This window comes from Bos javanicus, chromosome 27, assembly GCF_032452875.1.
Source record: "Bos javanicus breed banteng chromosome 27, ARS-OSU_banteng_1.0, whole genome shotgun sequence".
NCBI lineage: Eukaryota > Metazoa > Chordata > Mammalia > Artiodactyla > Bovidae > Bos > Bos javanicus.
In genome coordinates, this window is record NC_083894.1 from 26,584,076 (window position 1) to 26,606,291 (window position 22,216).

General features: G+C 42.2%; 1 protein-coding gene across 5 annotated transcripts in view; it reads left to right on the plus strand.

Annotated features, from left to right (window-relative positions):
- The window catches only part of RBPMS (RNA binding protein, mRNA processing factor), a 202,277-nt gene that overhangs the window by 109,031 nt on the left and 71,030 nt on the right, over window positions 1–22,216 (plus strand). For all 5 annotated transcript variants that reach the window (XR_009734056.1, XR_009734057.1, XR_009734058.1 and 2 more), the window contains exon 5: window positions 13,517–13,667. Coding sequence is in view for 2 of the 5 variants with exons in the window: in XM_061404395.1 (XP_061260379.1) it covers window positions 13,517–13,667 (151 nt within the window). In the remaining 3 variants the exon portion in view is untranslated. The remainder of the gene's footprint in view (window positions 1–13,516; window positions 13,668–22,216) is intronic.

Consider the following 22,216-nt stretch of genomic DNA (forward strand, 5'->3'; position numbering starts at 1 on the left):
AGATCTTGCCTATATCTTCCTGTACATACAATTATGACTAGAAATCTTTTGAGTACGTTGTGTACAAGAATAAGTACTAATAAGAATCATTTTCTCGTTTGTTTATTAGCTTGTTTGAGTCAGCAGTAGGTGAAGGAATTAATTTATTAGCTTGTCCTGGTCAACCATAGTGGAGGGAACTGGTGTTAGAGCCCTGAGTTTCTTAATGAAGACGTCATCTTGGTTTCTTGGTTCCTGAGAAACTGGGTAGTTGTTTATTGAAGCTCAACTAACTCATGATCTCAATGAATAGGAATATAAATGCTTTGCAAATCCCTCGCCTCACCAGCAGAATATGCCTTTTTCTTTATTACTCCCGAGAATTGATTCATTTCTTTCTTTCCTATGGATCTCGTTTTGTATACCACTGTTTATAGAAATGAGCAGTGTTTGTTGAACTTTTCTGTTTAAAACTTTATAGTTCTGATTATTTAAAAGGAAATCACCTTACCTCCCACTCCCTAATCCTACTATACAGTATAGTCACTACCTTAAAAAAAAGTTAAGCAACCGTAACACAGCTTAATAATAAGAAAGGTCAATGGCAGTATGGAGATTCCTTAAAAAACTAGAAATAAAACCACCATATGGCCCAGCAATCCCACTCCTAGGCATATACCCTGAGGAAACCAAAATTGAAAAAGGCACATGTACTCCAGTGTTCATTGCAGCACGGTTTACAATAGCTAGAACATGGAAGCAACCTAGATGTCCATCAACAGATGAATGGATAAAAAAATTCTGGTACATATACACAATGGAATATTACTCAGCCATAAAAAGAAATGCATTTGAATTAGTTCTAATGAGGTGGATAAACCTAGACCCTATTATAAAGTAAAGTCAGAGAAAGATAAATATCATATACTAACACATATATACGGAATCTAGAAAGATGGTACCAAAGAACTTACTTGCAGGGCAGCAAGGGAGAAAGAACATAGAGAACAGATTTATGGACACGGGGAGAGGGGAGGAGAGGGTGAGATGTATGGAGAGAGTAACGTGGAAACTTACATTACCACATGTGAAATAGGTAGCCAACAGGAATTTGCTGTATGGCTCAGGAAATTCAAACAGGAGCTCTGTATCAACCTAGAGGGGATGGGATGGGGAAGGAGATGGGAGGGAGGTTGAAAAGGGAAGGGATATATGTATACCTATGGCTGATTCATGTTGAGATTTGACAGAAAACAGCAAAATTCTGTAAAGCAATATCCTTTTAAAAAATAAATAAATTCTTTAAAAGGTCAGTGGGTACCAGGTATATCAGTAACCACCTGGTGGAGCTCTGAGTCCTGGTGCTTTTGACAGCAGTTTTTGAAACAAGTCTGGATATTTACTGGAGTCTCTGCTTGAGTAAACCTGGAGAGGTGTATCAGAACTCCATCCTTCAGAGGATCTGGGGTTTAGGACCAGAGCTGTGGAGCAGGAAGATAGGATCCAGGTACTGAGATAATGTTATAAGATCACAGAGAGATTATTACCAAGTTTGACTTTGATTTGAGCTCCTTTTCTTCTCATAGGAGTTTCATATCCTTCCATTAAAAATATTTTTTTTTAAAGATGGGGATTTCATTGACTTCATCTGTGAAGGTATGAAGATTCTAAAGGCCAGAGAAGAACTGAGCAGATGATTACAAAAGAAAATGGATTTTCCAACACCAGGATTTTATTGTACAGCATATAGTTTCTGGTGACAAATTATTCTCACTCTATATTAGAAAGTCCGAATGAATTGGTTAAAACCTATAACCTACACCAGGAACATTATCTCTCCCTTTCAGTGTAGACACCTGGCTAGCCAGTCTTTCTGGATACTCTGCATTCCTTACAGCAGCAGTGGGTTTTCGTTGGGAGTTGGTTATAGAGAAAAGGGCAGTAAGAAGCTTATCAGAGTCAACCAAGAAACTCAGCAATTAGTATTATACTAAGTGGGCTCTTAGGAGATTGCTGCCACTGTACTGGAGAAGGAAATGGCAACCCACTCCAGTGTTCTTGCCTGGAGAATCCCAGGGACAGAGGAGCCTGGTGGGCTGCCGTCTTTGGGGTCTCACAGAGTTGGACACGACTGAAGCGACTTAGCAGCAGCAGCAGCCACTGTACTATTTTTTATTCTACTTACAAAAAAAATATCTAGTTCAATAACAGGTACTATAAAATTACCTGATTTAATACAGAAGCCTCAGATCCACTAGATTACTGCTTCAGAATGGGGCATGTGTGAAACACCAGGAGATTTCGATAGGAAATGACCTGTGCTCTGGAAGAGGTGGGTCCCCGGCAGCCCAGGAGAGAAGAGGGTACTGACAGTAGGGGAGGTGGTAGAAGCAGCCTGTTGCCTTACAGGGGAATGTCATGTGGTTCACCCGAGTGGAATCGTGTTCTTAATCCTTGAACTTGCCTGTATCAGGATCTGGTAAAGGCTTTTGACCCAGGAACCAGTAGAAACCAGGCATCATGCAAAAACCAGGCATCATGCAAAAGCCAGGTTCGTTCAGGCCCTGAACTTAACCTTTATAGTGAGTGGTGTTTACAACAGCAATTTTAGTTCCATTTGTCTTTACTCCCCCTCCCATTATTTTTTTTAAACATTTCAATATATTTCAATTAGAAGTTGAAAATTAAAAAATTAAGTGCAAGAAACAACATTGAAAACTTATTTAGAAGCTTCCTTCAAAAGATTGGGCCTCTTGGGAAGTCATAGCGGGTTGGGAGGATGTTAAAATTCTGGGTCCTCAGCTTTTTAGTCCATATATGTAAAATTATTCAGAAATTCCTAATCAGAAATTCAGAAATGTGTAAAAGATGAATGGGTTGATGAATCAACTTTGACTTTTCAATTGGTAAAAGTTTTACCTGCTATGAATATGTAGAAGGAAAAGGTGAAGATGACAAGAGCCGGGAAGACACTCCAAGGCAAACAGAAAGAAAGGAATCGTAACTATTTCAAATGAATAGTACAGCCATAATGAAGTTGGAAAGAGAACTGACTTTTTAAAAATTATTATTTTTTAAAATAATAATTATAATAATAATTATTATTTTTAATCATTATTGGAGTATAGTTCCTTTACAGTGTTGTTACTTCTACTGTACAGCAGAATGAATCAGCCACGCATATACATGGAAGCCCTCCTGCTTGGATTTGCTTCCCATTCAGGTCACCACAGAGTATTAAGTAGAGTTCCCTGTGCTCTACAGCATGCTTTCATTAGTTATCTATTTTATATGTTATGTATGTGTCAATCCCAATCTCCCAAATAATTCTCAGATGTATATATTGGCCTTTTACTTTTGGGCTAAAGATACAAAAAGCTGTAAATACTGAACTATAATTAATAGGTTTTCTTTTTATGTTGAAATTGTTTAGCACTTCTGAAACTTTCTCGAAACTTTTTGTTAGTATTCCTGTATTGAGCAAATAAGCAAATGTATAGTGGATGTTGAGCGCTAGGATTCAGAGGCAGAGTTAAAAATAGTGGAAAGGGAAGGCTGGAATTAACCTAATGGTATTGGATTGGAATTGGAACTATCAGTACTAACTTGTAGTTTTAATACAGCTAAGTAGATATGGAGAAATAGATGTGGATGTAAAAGCATGTGTGTGTTTCCATATAAATCTGGGACAATTTGAGCATGCAGACAAAAGCTGGTAATTATAATGTAAAATAAGGCATGAATCAGTACTGATGTGTGAGTGAATGAATGAACAAATGAATGTAGAAAGGAATAAATAATAAACAGGGAGGAGGGGTAGGTGTTTCCTTAGAGTAGAAGACAAATGAATATGAAAGAAATGATGGGCTTAGGGGAAGAAAAAAAAAATGACCATTTGGCAATCCCAGTAGTAAAGGTGGCTTCAGGTAAAAAATATTTATAGATGTTAAAATTGATGGGTGAAATGTTGAGAAATAATTAGTCTCAAAAGTACCTCCCTATGACATACTTCCTAACTAGAAAGGGGGAAAATAGTAACCTCACAATGGAAACTTGGCAAGTGATCAAAGTTAGTATCATTAATAATGAGACAAAAATGACATCATGTGTCTCCTTGATAGGATGCATGAAGAATGACACTTGTGTGATATTCCTGTCAAATACTTATAACCTTAATTTAATCAACAAGCAAATCAGATAAACCCAAACTGAAGGACATTCTACCAAAAAATAGCCTGTACTCTTCCAAAATGTCAAGGTCATGGAAGACAAGGCCTGAGGAAAATATTCAGGGAGACTAAGAGATGACAGCTAAATGCTATGTATGACTCTAGATTAGATCCTGGATCAGGAAAGCAAAGAGATGGCCTTGCTTTATGAAACCAAACTGATTAAAAGGGCATCATGCTTTCAAAGTTATTCTTTTTTTTAACTTCTTATTTTGTATTGGAGTATACCCGGTTAACAATGCTGTGATACTTTCGATCAGTTTAGTTGCTCAGTCATATTTGATCTTTGTGACCCCATGGACTGCAGCATGCCAGTCTTCCCTGTCCATCACCAACTCCTGGAGCTTACCCAAACTCATTCCCATCAAGTCGGTGATGCCATCCAACCATCTCATCCTCTGTCGTCCCCTTCTCTTCCTGCCTTCAATCTTTCCAAGCATCAGGGTCTTTTCCAATGAGTCAGTTCTTCACATAGGTGGCCAAAGTACTGGAGCTTCAGCATCCATCCTTCCAATGAATATTCAGGACTGATTTTCTTTAGGATGGACTGGATGGATCTCCTTGCAGTCCAAGGGACTCTCAAGAGTCTTCTCCAACACCACAGTTCAAAAGCATCAGTTCTTCGGCACTCAACTTTCTTTATGGTCCAACTCTCACATCCGTACATGACCACTGGAAAAGCTATTAGTTCAGTTAGTTCAGTCGCTCGGTCGTGTCTGACTAGCTTTGACTAAATGGACCTTTGTCAGTGAAGTACTGTCTGCTTTTTCATATGCTGTCTGGGTTGGTGATAGCTTTTCTTCCAAGGAGCAAGCGTCTTTTAATTTCATGGCAGTCACCGTCTACAGTGGTTTTGGAGCCCAAGAAAATAAAGTGTCACTGTTTCCATTGTTTACCCATTGTTTGCCATGAAGTGACAGAAACAGATGCCATGATCTTACTTTTTTGAATGTGGAGTTTTTCACTTTCATCAAGAGGCTCTTTAGTTCCTCTTCGCTTTCTGCCATAAAGGTGGTATCATCTGCATATCTGAGGTTATTGATATTTCTCCTGGCAATGTTGATTACAGCTTGTGCTTCTTCTAGCCCAGCGTTTCTCATGATGTACTCTGCATATGTTAAATAAGCAGGGTGACAATATACAGCCTTGAGGTACTCCTTTTCCTATTTGAAACCATGATGCCACCACTATTGACAGGTTGGTTGTCACATTGTAAACATTCCTCACATTACTAGGATACACTCATGAGTTCACACACATGTACGGATACAAAGTCTCCTCTTTTAAGATGACTAAACATTGTTGAGTATCCTTTTTTTTTTAAATCTAATATTGTCATGGACATCTTTCTCAGTGTAATATGTATCAGATCAGATCGGTCGCTCAGTCGTGTCTGACTCTTCCCGACCCCATGAATCGCAGCACGCCAGGCCTCCCTGTCCATCACCAACTCCCGGAGTTCACTCAGACTCACGTCCATCGAGTCAGTGATGCCATCCAGCCATCTCATCCTCTGTCGTCCCCCTTCTCCTTCTACCCTCAATCCCTCCCAGCATCAGAGTCTTTTCCAGTGAGTCAACTCTTCGCATAAGGTGGCCAGAGTACTGGAGTTTTCAGCTTTAGCATCATTCCTTCCAAAGAAATAGGGCTGATCTTCAGAATGGACTGCTTGGATCTCCTTGCAGTCCAAGGGACTCTCAGGAGTCTTCTCCAACACCACAGTTCAAAAGCATCAATTCTTCGGCGCTCAGCCTTCTTCACAGTCCAACTCTCATGTCCATACATGACCACAGGAAAAACCATAGCCTTGACTAGATGAACCTTTGTTGGCAAAGTAATGTCTCTGCTCTTCAATATGCTATCTAGGTTGGTCATAACTTTCCTTCCAAGGAGTAAGCGTCTTTTAATTTCATGGCTGCAATCACCATCTGCAGTGATTTTGGAGCCCAGAAAAATAAAGTCTGACACTGTTTCCACTGAGCTTTGCCTAATTCTTTAACATTTTTCCCCCTCCAAGTGAATGCTTTCTTTGTCTGTAAAATTAGGTGTCAAGGGCTGATAAACCCACTTACTTTAATGGTAGAACCATCTGTACAGACACTGGACTGTAACTCACAGATTTGAAGGATGTACCAAATAAACGAGACTCCCAGCAGGCGTTAGGGCAGCTTTGTTGACCTCAGTGACGGGAGTTTGGAAACCTTTTCTCTAGTGGGAGATCGTGGAGGTACCTCAGCTCCAGCCACCTCGATTTTATCTGAATTTATTGATATATTTTTGGCTGCCCTGGGTCTTTGTTGCTTTGTGTGGACTTTCTCTAGTTTCAGCGAGTAGGAAGCTACTTTTTGTTGCCGTGCAGGGGCTTCTGTTGTTGAAGAGCATGGGCTCTAGCGTGTATGGGTTCAGTAGTTGTAGCTTGCAGGCTCTAGGGCACAGGCTCAGTAGTTGTGGTTCACTAGGCGTGGTTGCCCCATGGCATGTGGGGTCATCCTGGATCAGGGATTGAACCCGTGTCTCCTGCATTGGCAGGTGGACACTTTACCAGTGAGCCACCAGGGAAGTCCCAGTTTTCTCTGTGTTTTATACTCAAGGTTGAAATCCTTAGAGGGGAAAAAACATGTTTGGTCACTGTGATGCATCTGTGCCTTAAATAGCCAGCTGTTGTTAGGGGAGTGAAGGGCCCTGAACCTGGCCTGAGGTTCTAGGTGCTTCCTGGAGAAGGGCCAGCAGAGCCGTGATCCCCGCTGCATTCTCAGGCTGTTCTGACTGCTTCACGTCTGGTCAGTTTCCGTCTCTCAAGTCCAGCCACCCTTCCACCCCTGGAGTTAGCCTCCACTGCAGTGATTGTGAGATGTGATCCCTACATGAGCATTGTTAGCATCAGCCTGGAGACTTGGTACAAATTCAGATTCTCAAGTCTCATCCCAGACTTACTGAACCAGAAACTCTGGAGCGGGGTCAGCACTCTGTGTGTAGGAAGTCTTCCAGATGATTCTGGATGATCACTCTTGAGGATCACGCTCTGCTACCTAAATCCGATCATACTATTTCCCCAGTTTAAAAAATTTTTAGCAGCTCAGTCATGCAAATATTCCAGAACCCTCACTCATGACCTGAAAGGTCCTGATGATCTCATCCCCGTGCTTATACAGTCATCTACCAAGCTCCCTTGCTCCCCGGTGGCTTAGCGGGAAAGAGTCCGTAGACCCAGGTTCTACCCCCTCAGTTCAGAAGATCCCCTGGAGGAGGAAATGGCAACCCACGCCAGTATTCTTGCCTAGAATATCTCATGGACAGAGGAGCCTGGCAGGCTAGCTACAGTCCATGGGGTCGCAAAGAGTCAGAGACAACTGAGGACATAAGCACCTGCTCACACACAACACATCCACACCCTCTCTACATCCTGTCTCTCAGAACTTTGCTGAGCTCTTTCCTGGACTACCACCTGGTAAATTTCAGCTCTTCCTCTGTGATGCCTTCCTGGTCGTCAGTCACTCCCGGCCTTGGCTGTGTTTCCCGTGGAGTTCTAAACCTCGTGTTTGTCTCTTAATCTAACCGTTAGCTTACCTGTACAATTCCTCCACCAGAGTGTACCCTCTGAACTCCTCAAGGCAGGGACTTCACTGATTCTTATATCTCTAGCACATGGAACTGTTATGTGCTGGCCTAAATCTGTTCTGTTTTTACTTTTATGAAATTTCAAGCATACCAAAAGATATAGTAATGAACATCCGCAAATCCATCAGAGTATACCAACATTTTGTTGCATTTGCTTCCATTTTTTCCCCCTAAGTATTCTAAAGTAAAATACTCACTGTTATGATATTTTGTCACATTCTCATTATTCTTTGTATTTCAGTACCAAAATTTAAAGACAGGATGAATCCGGAGATACAGATTGACATGTATACACTACCATGTGTAAAAGAGACAGCTGCTGGGAAGCTACTGTAGAGCACAGGGGGCTCAGCTCAGTGCTCTGTAGTGACTGAGAGGGGCAGCGTGAAGGGGTGGGATGGAGGCTCAAGGTGGGAGCCGGGGGAGGGTATTAAAGCTGGGTTCATATAACTGTACAGCAGCAACTAACGCATCTGTACAGCTATTATATTTCAATTAAAAAATAAATTTAAAATATGCATGAGAAAAACATTGTTGACATTACAAGAAAATCAAAAGATATTTTCCTACATTATGATAATATCATGCCTAATAAAATTGACAGTTCCCAAATACCACCTAATGCGCATCCTATATTCAGCTTTTTTCATATTCCCACGAGAAGTCTTTCACATCTGGCTTGTTCAGTCAAGGACCAAACATTGCATATGCGGCTAGGCCTCTAAGGATATTTGAATCATTCTAGAATAGCCCTTCTCTTTCCTTTTTCCTTCCATTATTCAGTGAATAAGCTCCTGACAAATATTCCACTCTTGCGAGACGACATTAATACCAGTGACACTGCTAAAGGGTTGGAATGATGTTGAACCTTCATGTTCAGAATAATCATGATTCCAAACCCATGATTTGCAGCCAGTAAATCGTTCCAGCAAAGCCACTGTGCCTAAGAAACCAGAACTGCAACAGCTAGAGGAACATGAGAGCAGCTTGGGATGTGAGCTTTGCAGCGCGTTAATTAATAGGTTTTCCATCCTGTTTTCCAGAAAGACACTGAAAGAGCTACAGTCCATTTCCAGTGATTCTCTAGATTTCTGTAGGCTTGGGACTTCAGGATTTTGTGATGTCTTTTCAGTTTGCCGTTTTCTTATATACTAGCTCTTCCCTTGTCCTTCTGAGACGCCACCCTTTGATATAGTCCGTAGAGTCATAAAATAGCATTTTGAAGCTCTGTAACTAGCTTAGAATCTAAATTCAATGTAAATAAGAAACAAAGATTTTCATTAAGGGAGGTCCAAGTTACAACTCTGAAAACTCTTTTTTCAGGATTTTCTATTTACAGATAGTTTTAACCTTTCATTTGAGGAGAAAGAGAAGGGATGAAAAGATATTTTGCAACTGCCTGAATAAAGTGAGTGTAGAGCATTACTGTATGCAGATGTGGAGTTTGAATTTTCCTTCCAGTCTGTAATTGCTGTTTGTCACTTTTGAGATTGAATTGTTAAGACTTCTAGTAATCGCATACATCAAGACAGATGCCTTGACTCAAACTGTCCGTAATGGTTGACTCACTTGCAGTGAGGGGAGAGGTGGGCTTGGGGCTGGGGCTGGTGGAGAAGAGGAGATTCACCTGGATGAGACTCCAGAAAGTTCAGAAAAGAGTACTGTGGCCTATTTTAGGAACTATGGTGCAAGAAATAAAACCGTGTTATTAAGGTATCTTAGCTCTGGCTGCCATAACAAAATAGCACAGACGAGGTGGTATAAACAGCATTAATTCTCTCGGTTCTGGAGGCTAGGAAGTCCAAGATGAAGCTGCCAGCAGATTCAGTATCTGGTGAGGATCCTGCTCCTGGCTTGTAGACTGCTACCTTCTCACTTTGTCCTCGCCTGGCCTTTCCCCGGTGGGTGCTCTTGGAGAGAGAGATCTTGCATGTCTCATCCTCTTCTCTCAAGGCCACTGATCTCTTCATAGGGGCCCTCTCTCTGAATACATCACATGAGAGTTAAGGCTTCAGCGTGGATTTTGAGAGATCACAGGCATTTAGTTGGTAACACATAGGCTTATGGATTTGCAACTGCCCTGATAACAGTCTTTGGTGTTATTTAGTAGACTGCTAAATCCTAAAGGAAATCAGCCCTGAATATTCACTGGAAGGACTGATGCTAAAGCTGAAGTTTCAATACTTTGGCCACGTGATGCGAAGAGCTGACTCATTGGAAAACACCTTGATGCTGGGAAGGATTGAAGGCTGGAGGAGAAGAGGGCGACCGAGGATGAGATGGATGAATGGCATCATCGACTCTACAGACTTGAATTTGAGCAAACTCTGGGAGTTAGTGAACGACAGGGAAGCCTGGCGTGTCGCAAGCAGTTCATCGGGTCACAAAGACTTGGACTCGACTGAGCAGCAGTAGACTTCTAAGGATACTTTCTGGCCCCTTGGGTAGGGAGTTTGCCTGTGTAGATCACAGTGAACCTGTGTTGCTTTGGTCAGAGTGTATTAGGCCATCTTGGAGAGGTTGTTGGCTGTCCCTATGGCCAGTAAGTTGGGTTGCTTCTGAATAACTTCTCAAACTGGTATCATCCTGATATCCAGAAACTGTCCTTTCTGGACACCATTTACAATCGGAAGAGAAAAGGTTTCTATTCACTTATCAGAAGGGTTTTGGTCAATTTTGGACAATAATGAAAAAGTTGATTTTGAAAGTCACAGATTCCTTCTTTTGATTTAGTAGTAATCTTATCCTGATAGCATTTAATGTTGAAGTCACTGGCCAGAGAATAATCTTAATAGGCTTTAATTAAAAGCACAAGGAGTTTGTTTTTTCTTTTCGTGTCTCCTTTATCTGTCTTCCTCTTTCTCATCTTTCTCGCCTCTCCTTTCTTCCTCCCTTCTCCTTTCTTCCTCACTTCCACGTTCCCCCCATCTCTGCCTCCTCTTCATCCTTTCACATTTAAATGTTTTTGGCTTGGCTAATCCCTCTGGATAGAAACTGAGCTGAGCAGGATATTGATTACCAAATATGGTATTGCTGCTAAAGATGTTAGAGGAATGTGGCTTGTATTCTAAGCCTCCGGCCTCTGAATAAGCTGCCAAACAAATTAGGTCATTTTAACTTCTGAGCTTTTTTTTTTTTTTTTAATAAGGAGCTGGAACTTTGATTTGGAACATGATGGTGGTGTTATTTTAGCTCACAGAGGGAGGAGGAGTATGAAGAGTAGGGGTGAGGAGTTGGGGCCACTCAGGCATGTTTTAGGACCTGAGTCACGAGACCAGGTTGTGTAAGAGCCTCAGTCAACTCGGGCACATCAGGAAAAGGACTGAGGCATTGGATGCAGATGGAGAGCCTCCTCTTGGGGACTAGAAACTCCAGAGGACGCCTGACCGGGATGCTCTTCCCACGCTGCTCACGGTGATGTGGGCTAAGGGTGAGAACACGTGCTTCTTCACAGAAGGATGATGGAGTTACGTGCCAAGGAGGTCACTGAAATTGAAAGCACTCTGTTTCTATGGGTGGTTGGATGGAGCGTGAGACGAATATGCAGGCCTTTCCACGGCACCCCTCTGACAGCGGGGAACTGTGCTCATCTCCCAGCAAAGACCACAGCCCTTCAGACCCGTATTTGGACATCCTTACTCTGTTGTGATACCAGCTCTGATGGAGGGGATGCTCTCCGTGGACATGGATGGAAGCAAACATGACTTCTGCGTGCTGCCTTGTCTTTTTTCCCCATAGATACATTTTTGGCAAGACATTGCTGAGGTTTCCCCCAATTAAGACAAAAACTGACGGCAGTTAAAGAATTGCTTTTTACATTTCATACAGCTGTCCCCTTTTTCATTTTTGCCACTGGTTAGGGCTGCCCAAGAGGATTCCTTGTTCACTCCAACCTGCTTGCTCCTGCAATTGGTTTCCTCTGAGTAAGTGTGTAGATCAGGCTCAGAAGGAAATTCCACCCACTCTGGGACATCTGTGGGTCGGGGCTCCGTGGCTTCAGTGGTGCCTCCCCAAGGACTTCTCTCCCCCTCACCTCCCTTCATTTTTCTTATTGCTGTTACCATGAAGTCACAGCTCTTCCTCCCATCTTTGGACCTGGGCCTGTGAAGTTCAGAGTTGTTCACGCTGGTCTGCAGAGTTAGAGGCTCTTACTAATTTCTGGTGGAAATTGCTCTTTAATTCAAGCTAATTAAATGAAGAAAGGGGCTTTGGAACCCGCAGGCTCATGTGGGTGCTAATCTATAAACCTGTGTTCTTAAGACCCTCATTTTCAGAACTCACTCCTTTTCCAGAACATGCCATACAGACAAACAGGGTACCTAAGTCTGTTCTGAACACGCCAGTATGCACCATATTATACTGGTGTGTCTTTTTCATACCATTATTGGGGTCCAGATTCCATAGCATTGGACAGTAGATCTCATGATTCAGTATGCTCAGACCTTCTTGAATGATGGAGTTGGGGTTGGGGGGTGTTCAGAACAGACTTATCTTGTCCTAAATCTTGTATTTCATAGGGATTTCCCTGGCAGTCCAGTGGTTAAGACTTCGCTTCCAATGCTGAGAGTCGAATGTTAGATCTCTGGTCAGGGAGCTCAGATCCAACATGCCTTGTGGCCAAAAAATCCAAAACATAAGAAAACAAACAATATTGTAACAAATTCAGTAAAGAGTTTAAAAAAGGTCTACATCCAGAAAAAAATCTTGTATTTTATAGTGTGTGACTTATTTTGTTGAATGTTTTGTGTAGGTAAACTATAATAATAGAGTTAAGGGTAGAAATTACTAGCCTCTCTTTGGCCCCGGTAATCTGTTGTCTGTCCATCCATGTAGCTAACAAGCCAGCTATAGTCAAAATCAGGACTTTAACACACAAAGGCATTCATCTAAATTTATCAGTCTAGAAGCTAACTGGAATGAAATGATGTTAATTATATTGAAATCTTAAAACTGTTTCATTCTTATCTACTTAGTAATTCAGAGCACTAAGTGAAAGCTCTTCAGTTGGAAAAAGATGGGAATTTTCCCCCTCTAGAGGTGATGAAACTAAAACATTGAAGAATTATCTTGTTTTAAACACTGGTCAAATTCTTCTTATGATTTTTGGTATTAGAATTTCCGGTGTTGCACAGGGCTTTATGTTAATGTATTCTTATTGGTAGGCATTAATTAGTTTTTAGCCATGCTAGGAATGTGTTGGTCCAGATTTTAAGTTTTAGCCTGAGGGAATTCCCTGGTAATTCAGTGGTTGAGACATCACCTTCTAGTGCAGCGGGGTGCAGGGTCAATTCCTGGTAAGGAAGCTAAGATCCTACATACCTCTTGGCCAAAAAGACCAAAACATAAAGCAGAAGCAATATTATAACAAGTTCAAGAAAGACTTTTAAAATGGTCCACATTAAAAAAAAAAAAAAAACCCGAACCCTGACAATGTAGTCCCAAAAGAAAAGAAATAGTTGGAAAACCATGCAACTAAATTGAGTTTTTGATAGAGTAAACGAAATCTCCTTGACTTTGTGGACACGTTGTATCACAGGTTTTCATGTGTTCTGTATAAGCAGTGAGAATGAGTGCTCTTGCTGATTTTTTTTTTCTGATAGGCTGGGTTGACTGGTATGTTTATTTTGTCACCATTCCGGTTTACTTCTAAGGAAATGAAAACATCTTCCATTTGTTCTTTATTTCTAAAGGGCATCCGCTTCGATCCTGAAATTCCGCAAACACTACGACTAGAGTTTGCTAAGGCAAACACGAAGATGGCCAAGAACAAACTAGTAGGGACTCCAAACCCTAGTACTCCTCTGCCCAACACTGTACCTCAGTTCATTGCCAGAGAGCCATGTAAGTCGATCTGCTTTTCCTTTGGTTGGGGGGGGCGGGGGAAGAATTGTTCAAGGGCTTCATGTGAGATTGCACCACGGGACACAGAGCTGGCTGAGTGTCATTTTCCGTTTCTGAGAACAGGCTGCCTATTCTTGCTGTCTGAATTCCAAAGACAGCAATCTTGTTCATGACTGGCTGTCCCAAAAGATGGTTTGGCTCAATCAGAACTGTGACTACACAATTTAGCTTTAAGTGCTGTAGGCTTCCTAAATATATGATCTTGACCTTACTGTGACTATGCCCTCTTTGCCTTGGGGTTGAAATCCTTATTTATTTCCCATCCTTGGACCATGAGGGCTAGTTCTCAGCATTCCCTTTATTTCATTTTTTGAAGATTATCAGTTCTGTGGTTTTGCGAAAATACAATGTGAAAGTTGAAAGAAGCAGATCATAAGAAGCTCATTCTATTTTTGAGAACAGTTTGGCCATAAATCGGCGGGGGGAGGGGGGGTGGCGTGCAGTAAACATACACGAAGAATTTATATAGTAGAACAGTCAGTTCTAACAAACTAATACGAGCAACGCTTTAAGGAAATTCAGGGCTTCCTGTTTTAAATGAATTGGGTAAAAAGACACTAATTGCAAAACAAGTCTTTTGCCCCCGCCTGATGAGCTCATTCTCCTAAATGCCCAGGCTACGATTTCTGCCTTTGATGGAATAACTTGAAAAGGTTGTCTTCATTTTCTTTGTCAATCAGTAGAAGGGGCGAGGCGTGCGATACGCCTGCACTTGTCCCGTTAGTGCATGGCCGTGTGGGACTGAATATGGCACGGCCTTCAGGGAATCCCACGTGCTTGGTGCTACTTGGACTCTTTCTTCCCTCTGGTTCTTGACCTTTTGCCCAAGCCACATGATCTTGATCTTCTTCCTACTCTCCCCGACAGTCCGCTTCAACTTTTCTTATTGAAATTGAAGGGTGCAGGGGTCCTCTCTCCCTCATGTCTTGTGTGTGTCAGATTTAATCAGGTGGATGTGGAAATTACAGTCATTCTGTAGCTCAGTCATTCTTGAAAAGCTGCTGCTTATCAGTGGAAACTGGTAGATAAAAGAGTATCTCCCTCAGTGTACTGGACAGTTTTTCTATGAATCCAGGAAGTCATAATAGAAACATATATATTTTGTTCTTCCATGTCCTAGGGAAACTCAAAACCTTTGTTTATTGGGGAAAATTAAACACAAGTTTTATCTTAGGGTACAGTTGGATATATGGATATTTCTTATTAATGCTAATTATGGGTCATTAACAACATCTAGTCCAGTGCTTTGTATATTACATATATCTAGTAAGTATTAGTGATGAGAAGTGGATAAATTTCATATTTTTTAATTTGGCTATTTGCAGAATTATTCCATTTGTATGCCTCTTCATTTCTTTCTGAAATGTCCTCTCTCTTTAAGGCATCAGAACAGAGTATTTGTAGGATACCTTTACTTAGAAAAGAGAACCTAGAGTAACTCTTTACTTTCCTAGTGATTTTGCACCAGATCTCAGAGTACTTCTTTGAAAAGCTTGATTGAGATAGGAAGTGTAAAAATGCTGACAGTACTTTATCCTTTTAGTTCTTTATTGAATGTTTTTCTTTCTGGGAGTTTGGGGGGTGGTGGTGGTTTTGTTTTGTTTTGTTTCTAAATTTGTTACAACATCTATGTAAAGTACTTAGTCAAAGAGATGATAGCCAGTTCACAGTAGGGTCCATGAAAACAAAAAGATGGATAATCTGGACGTCCACACACGAGGCGCTGAAGTTCAGGAGAGCTGAGAGCAGAGGTTTAACCACTGCTCTGGCTGGCCCTGGCTCCCCGCCTTGCCTGTATACAGAACCGCTCAGAAGCAGTCAGATAGTTTCCATGGCAGGGTCAAAACTTGCCTGGCACCTTATGGCAAAACAAACTGGAAGCTTTTAAAAAAACCAAACACTATAGTCTATTCTTGAGAAAACAAATTAGCATGATTTCTCTTAATAGAGCTCCTTTTTATGATGTAGATACCTTGACAGGCAGCAGTTACACTGGCCACTCAAGACTGGCCTTATCATCCATTTCAGTTCCCTCTGGAAATTGGGAACTTTTTTGTAACTTGTGCAAAATGGTGGTTTTCCCTGAAGCACTCTACAGACTAAGAATGTGACAGTGGTTCTGCCCTGGCGAATTCAATTGCGTTGTGCTCGTAATTGGTGCTAGAAGTGGTGAATTTATCTGCCAACCAAGAGTAAACCGATGGAATCATTGGATTTGGGATTTGGGAAAGGCCTGTAGGCTTCTCTGTTGCAGACCATGAGAGAGATTTTATAAATGCTACACGCACACACACACACTTGTTGTTCAGTTGCTACATCGTGTTTGACTCTCTGCGGAGCCATGCCAGGCCTCCCTGTCCTTCGCCATCTCCTGGAGTTTCCCCAAGTTCATGTCCATTGAATCAGTGATATTATCCAACCATTTCATCCTCTGACACCCTCTTCTCCTCCTGCGCTGTATCTTTCCTAGCATCAGGGTCTTTTCCAATGAGTTGACTGCATCAGGTGGCCAGAGTACTGGAGCTTCAGCCTCAGTGGTTCCAACGAGTATTCAGGACTGATTTCCTTTAGGATTGACTGGTTGGATCTCCTTGCTGTCCATGGGACTTTCAAAAGTCTTCTCCAGCACCACAGTTTGAAAGCATGGACTTTATTTGTTTTGGTTGTGCTGGGTCTTGGTTGCAGTGCACACGCTTCTTGTTGCAGTGGCTCCTCTTGTGGTGTAGCAGGGCTGTCGGGGGCAGGGGCTTCGGTACTTGCAGCTCCCAGGTTCTAGAGCACAGGCTCGGTAGTTGTAGTACATGGGCTAGGTTGTTCTGCTGCATGTGAGATCTTCTTGACCCAGGGATCGAACCCATGTCCCCGGCATTGGCAGCTGTATTCTTCACCTTTGAGCCACTGGGAAACCCTAAATGCTTTTTTGTTGATATTTTTTTTGTTTTTTTTTTTTCCAATTCAAATTTTTTTTAATTTAATTTTATTTTTAAACTTTACATAATTGTATTAGTTTTGCCAAATATCAAAATGAATCCGCCACAGGTATACATGTGTTCCCCATCCTGAACCCTCCTCCCTCCTCCCTCCCCATACCATCCCTCTGGGTTGTCCCAGTGCACTAGCCCCAAGCATCCAGTATCGTGCATCGAACCTGGACTGGCATCTCGTTTCATACATGATATTTTACATGTTTCAATGCCATTCTCCCAAATCTTCCCACCCTCTCCCTCTCCCATAGAGTCCATAAGACTGTTCTATACATCAGTGTCTCTTTTGCTGTCTCGTACACAGGGTTATTGTTAACCATCTTTCTAAATTCCATATATATGCGTTATTATACTGTATTGGTGTTTTTCCTTCTTAGTGGTGGCTGAAAAATACCCACTGCCAGCACTCAAGGAAGAATGTGATTTGATTATACTAACAAATACTTATTTGAACTTCATTTCTCAAGTACCCATTGAACCTAAATGAGCACCAAGTATGCTTGGCACAGAGGAGGAAGGGGACTGTGATTTTTGCCTTAAGAGAGCTGTCAATCCAAAGGGTTGGTGGTGATCAAAGTTGTTAGGACACTTGGCATATGTCAAGGGTATGAAAGAGATTCATTACAGCTTAGTTTAAATGTCCCCAAATCAGACTGCCTTATTTGCTGAGTGCCTGCTCTGTGCCAAGCATGAAGGATGAGAAACCCAAGTATTGGAACTTAAAGACTATTAACCTTGCTATGCTTCTGTTCTCTCGCCTTGGCTGAAAAATGGGAATAATACCATTTTCACATTGTTGTGAGAGCTAAATAAAATGGTATTATAAGATGGTGTTGAGGATTAAATAGGTGTATTATATGCAGAAGGCAACGTAAAGGATAATCTTAATTTTTTTTTTGAGGGTTTTTTTTTCCCCCTGAGAGCTAAATATAGGTATTTATCTTCTGAGGTGTCATCTCTATGTGGCTACAGCCAGTTGCCTTTCCAAATTAGGAGAAAAGATGAATGAAATTTGCATCCAATCCCAGGAATGTAGTCTACTTCCTTTAATAAATTTTTATTTGTTTGAGCTTCTCCTTCTTTTACTCACATTTATGTAATAAAGAAAAATACTGTGAGGGACCTTCCTCATGGACCAGTGGCTAAGACTTCACCTTCGAATGCTGGGGATGCCAGTTTGATCTCTGGTCTAGGAGCTATGATCCCTCATGCCTCGTGGCCAGAAACTCTGGAACATAAACCACAGAGGCAGTGTTGCAACAGATTCAATGAAGATTTTTCAAAATGGTCCCCATCAAACAAAATCTTAGAAAAGAAAAAAGAAAAACAGTGTGACAAAGCAGAAAGGCAAGAGATGTACAACGTGTATGAATTACATAAAATCGTGCTGCTGCGCTGCTAAGTCACTTCAACCATGTCCAACTCTGTGCGACCCCATAGACCGCAGTCCAGGCTCCCCCATCCCTGGAATTCTCCAGGCAAGAACACTGGAGTGGGTTGCCATTTCCTTCTCTAGTGTGTAAAAGTGAAAGTGAAGTCGCTCAGTCGTGTCCAACTTGTAGCGACCCCGTGGACTGCAGCCCACCAGGCTCCTCCATCCATGGGATTTCCAGGCAAGAGTACTGGAGTGGGGTGCCATTGCCTTCTCCAAAATTCTGCTAGATGATGCATTTGGTTATGGAGGAAGATAGTGTTGTGTAGTATAAGAAGTCCACCTCAGAGATGAACACAGGGCAGGTCACCCTCTGGAGATGTGTTCTCTTCCTCTGTAAAATGATGATACTCTGTGTCAGACACTGTGCTAGCCATTTTGCATGAATGACCTCGTTTGATTCCCAATAGCACTGTTTGACAGTTGAAGAAACTGCCTCCTGGGAAGGTCCAGTAACTTTCTTGAGGTTCCACAGTCATCAGATGGTCGGGATTGATGTGTGCCCTCCCCCCCAAATCCGTATGTCAAAGTCCCAACCCCCAGTTGAGGGTTGCTTTCACATGTAACCATGTTTGGAAGTAATCTCAAGGTGATTAAAGTAGGCCCTTAGGGTGGACCCTCATCGTATGACTGGTGGCCTTATAAGAAGAAAAAGAGATAAAAGGGACGGCTGACAGAGTAAAGGTTGATGCTGCCAGCTAAGGACCGAGGCCTCAGGAGAAGCCCACCCTACCTACGCCTTGATCCTGGACTTCTAGCCTCAGAATTACGAGGAAATTAGTTCTGTTGTTTAAGCCACCCTGTCTGTGATATTCTGTTACAGCAACCTGAGCAATCTAGTCCATCAAGCGATAGACCAGGCTCTGTCAACTCACTCATTTTATACCTTTGGTCTAATTACTCAGCTTGTCTGTACCTCACTTTTCTCACCTGTGAAATGACAGTGCTTACACATAAACGGTTGTGAGGATTAAATTAATTGACAAATGTGAATGTCAGAAGATGGGGCCTCATAGTGTTCAGTGACTGTTAATATGTGCAGAGAGGAATGTATGTTTCTGCACCTTTTCTCTTGCTGTGACACCTATAGTTATTGTATATTCAGTATCCTAGCACCTAGAAAAATCTGTAGAATTTTTAAAAACATATTTTTATTTATTTATTTGGCCATGCCGGGTCTTAGTTATGGCATATGGGATCTAGTTCCCTGACCACGGATAGAACCCAGGCCCCCCAGCATTGGGAGCATGGAGTCTTAACCACTGGGCACCACGGAAGTCCTTGGAATTTTTTAAGATGTACAGATTTCATTTTCTGCTCTTTCATATGGAACTTTAAAAATTCTCCATGTTAATGAGTATGATTGGGATATGATAATGATGCACATAATGCAGGTGTCTGGTTGGGTAAGTTTTGTAGCAGTACATACTGGATTTAATTGGATAAGTGTGCTTGCTTGCTCTGTTTACACTGTTGTATACTGTATTATAACTGCCGTTAAAGATGGAGGCAACCAACACGTCACAAAGCCCTTCCTTACGTTAGACAGTCCTCTTTCAATTCAGATCTTTTGGAGTAAATACCAAAAGGCTCTAGAAAGTGAAGTCGGTCAGTCGTGTCCGACTCTTCTCGACCCCATGGACTGTAACCTACCAGGCTCCACGTGGAATTTTCCAGGCAACAGTACCAGAGTGGGTTGCCATTTCCTTCTCCAGGGGATCTTCAGATTCCTGTAGTCCAGGATTCAGATATCCATGGGTCTGGTCCAGGACGTACTCATTGTAATTTTTAAAGCTCCTTGGGTGATTCTAATTTTCTTTTCTTTTTTTGAGATTAAGTACACAAATCCTTTTGTTACTGTAAGCAAATAAATTGCAATTCCAGTTAGACAGCTTTAGCTCATTTATGCATATGGTAGTTCACTAGATCGATTGAATACACACAGTGAACAATGGAAAAACAACCCACTTCAGCCATTAATCTAATATTTGGGGACAAAAACCCCAAATTTCCCTAGTAGAATACAGGTAAAAAGTAGTCAAAAAATTTTTTTCTTTTGGTACTCCACACTAACATTTTAAGATTTAGAAAACTGAAATACCTGTGTGGAAATCATGGCAGAAAATGTCATTTTAAGCTGATAGTGTATTTCTTCTCTAAGTCTCAGTGATTTCTACTGGGGAGACCTGTTGGCCAGAAAATTAAATTAGAATTCTGTGCATGCTCAGGTGTCCAAATAGAGATATAGGAGCTGATACGTAATCATCGTTGAGAATCACCAGCTGAGCAGGAAATTGTAAAATTAAGTTCTCTTCACTACTCACAGCCTCTCTCCCCTGACCCTTGCTACTGCCATGTCGCCTCCCCTCACAGCAGACCAGCGCTGTCTCAGCTTGATACTCTTTAAATACACTGTAGGCACATAACCGTTCGGTGAATAATCGCACCACCGCCTAGATTTCCCGGCACGTCACTGGAATTTCTCATCCATCCTATACTCACCCCAGCCATCAGGAAGTGAGTGTTCTGTCTGATGTCTAAAGAGATCCTGTCAAAGTTCAGAAAAAGCTTCAAAGTACATGGCAGGTGCCCTCCCAGGGAAGACAGTCAGCAAATATGAAATCTCTTCACCTCATCTCTGTGGACTAGAGGCCTTCTGGGGTCTGGTCTGAAGCTCCTGTGCCCAGGGGAGCACAGCCTGTGTGCCCGCATTTTCCAGGGCAGTGTGCCCAGTGTGTGCCGCCTGAAGGATCACGGGAGACTTTACAGTCCCCGCCCCTGCTCTGAAAATGTGCTGAGTGCCGCCAGCACCCAGGTGCTGTGTGTCCCTCGCCTCTTGTCCCCAAGAAAGACGGCAGCTGGACCTGAGGAAGACCTGGTCAAACCGGGCGGAGGGCGGCAAGGGAATGGCGACAGAGGTGTCGTCTGGGGAGGAAGGCAAGATTTTTTTTTTTTTAACTCTAAAAAGCAGCTTCCTTGCATTTTTGTGTTTTATGTTTCATCATGCAGATCCTTTTATTTCTTTTTGATAATAAAAATTCTACATGCTTCTCAGAGGAAAAACATTTTTAGGCAGTCCAGGAAAAGAGAGGAAAGAAGTCAGTACAATTCTACCAGCCTGAGACACTCACCCTAAGATGCCTTTAGCATGTGTGTGATGATAGTATATCTCTCTCTGATTTTTGAATTTCAGAATCGTTTCATTGACCCCTTTAGGACAAAGTTCCAATGCCCAGTGAGGTTAAATGGCCCTGCCATTTAATGGTTCTCACAACCCTTGTCTCTGTATTGTGCTTGCTGTAGGCACTGTGTATTCAGGTGGCACAGATACCTTGCTAGAACCAGAGGAGTGGGAGGAGATGTGTCTGTTTGGCTCTTAACTATGTGATGTCTCAAGTGAGTCCAAAAAGCATCTGGGCTGCTGGAATTTGGGAAGTTGACTGAATGATCCGTCAGTCAGTTCAGTTCAGTTACTCAGCCGTGTCCAGCTCTTAGCGACCCCAGGGACTGCAGCACGCCAGGCCTCCCTGTCCATCACCAACTCCCGGAGTTCACTCAAATTCACGTGCATCGAGTTGGTGATGCCATCCAACCATCTCATCCTCTGTCGTCCCCTTCTCTTCCCGCCTTCAATCTTTCCCAGCATCAGGTTCTTTTCCAAGGAGTCAATTCTTCGCATGAGGTGGCCAAAGTATTGGAGTTTCAGCTTCAGCATCAGTCCTTCCAATGAATATTCAGGACTTATCTCCTTTAGAATGGACTGGTTGGATCTCCTTGCAGCCCAAGGGACCCTAAAGAGTCTTCTCCAACACCACAGTTCAAAAGCATCAATTCTTCAGCCCTCAGCTTTCTTTATAGTCCAACTCTCACATCCGTACATGACTACTGGAAAAACCATAGCCTTGACTAGACGGACCTTTGTTACTTTTATTAGATGGATGACAGGGACTTCCCTGGGGGTCCAGTGGATAAAACTCTGTACTTCCAATGTAGGGGGTGTGGGTTCAGTCCCTGGTCTGGGAACTAAGATCCACATGCAGTGCGGCATGGCCAGAAAATTGAAAAAAGAAAAT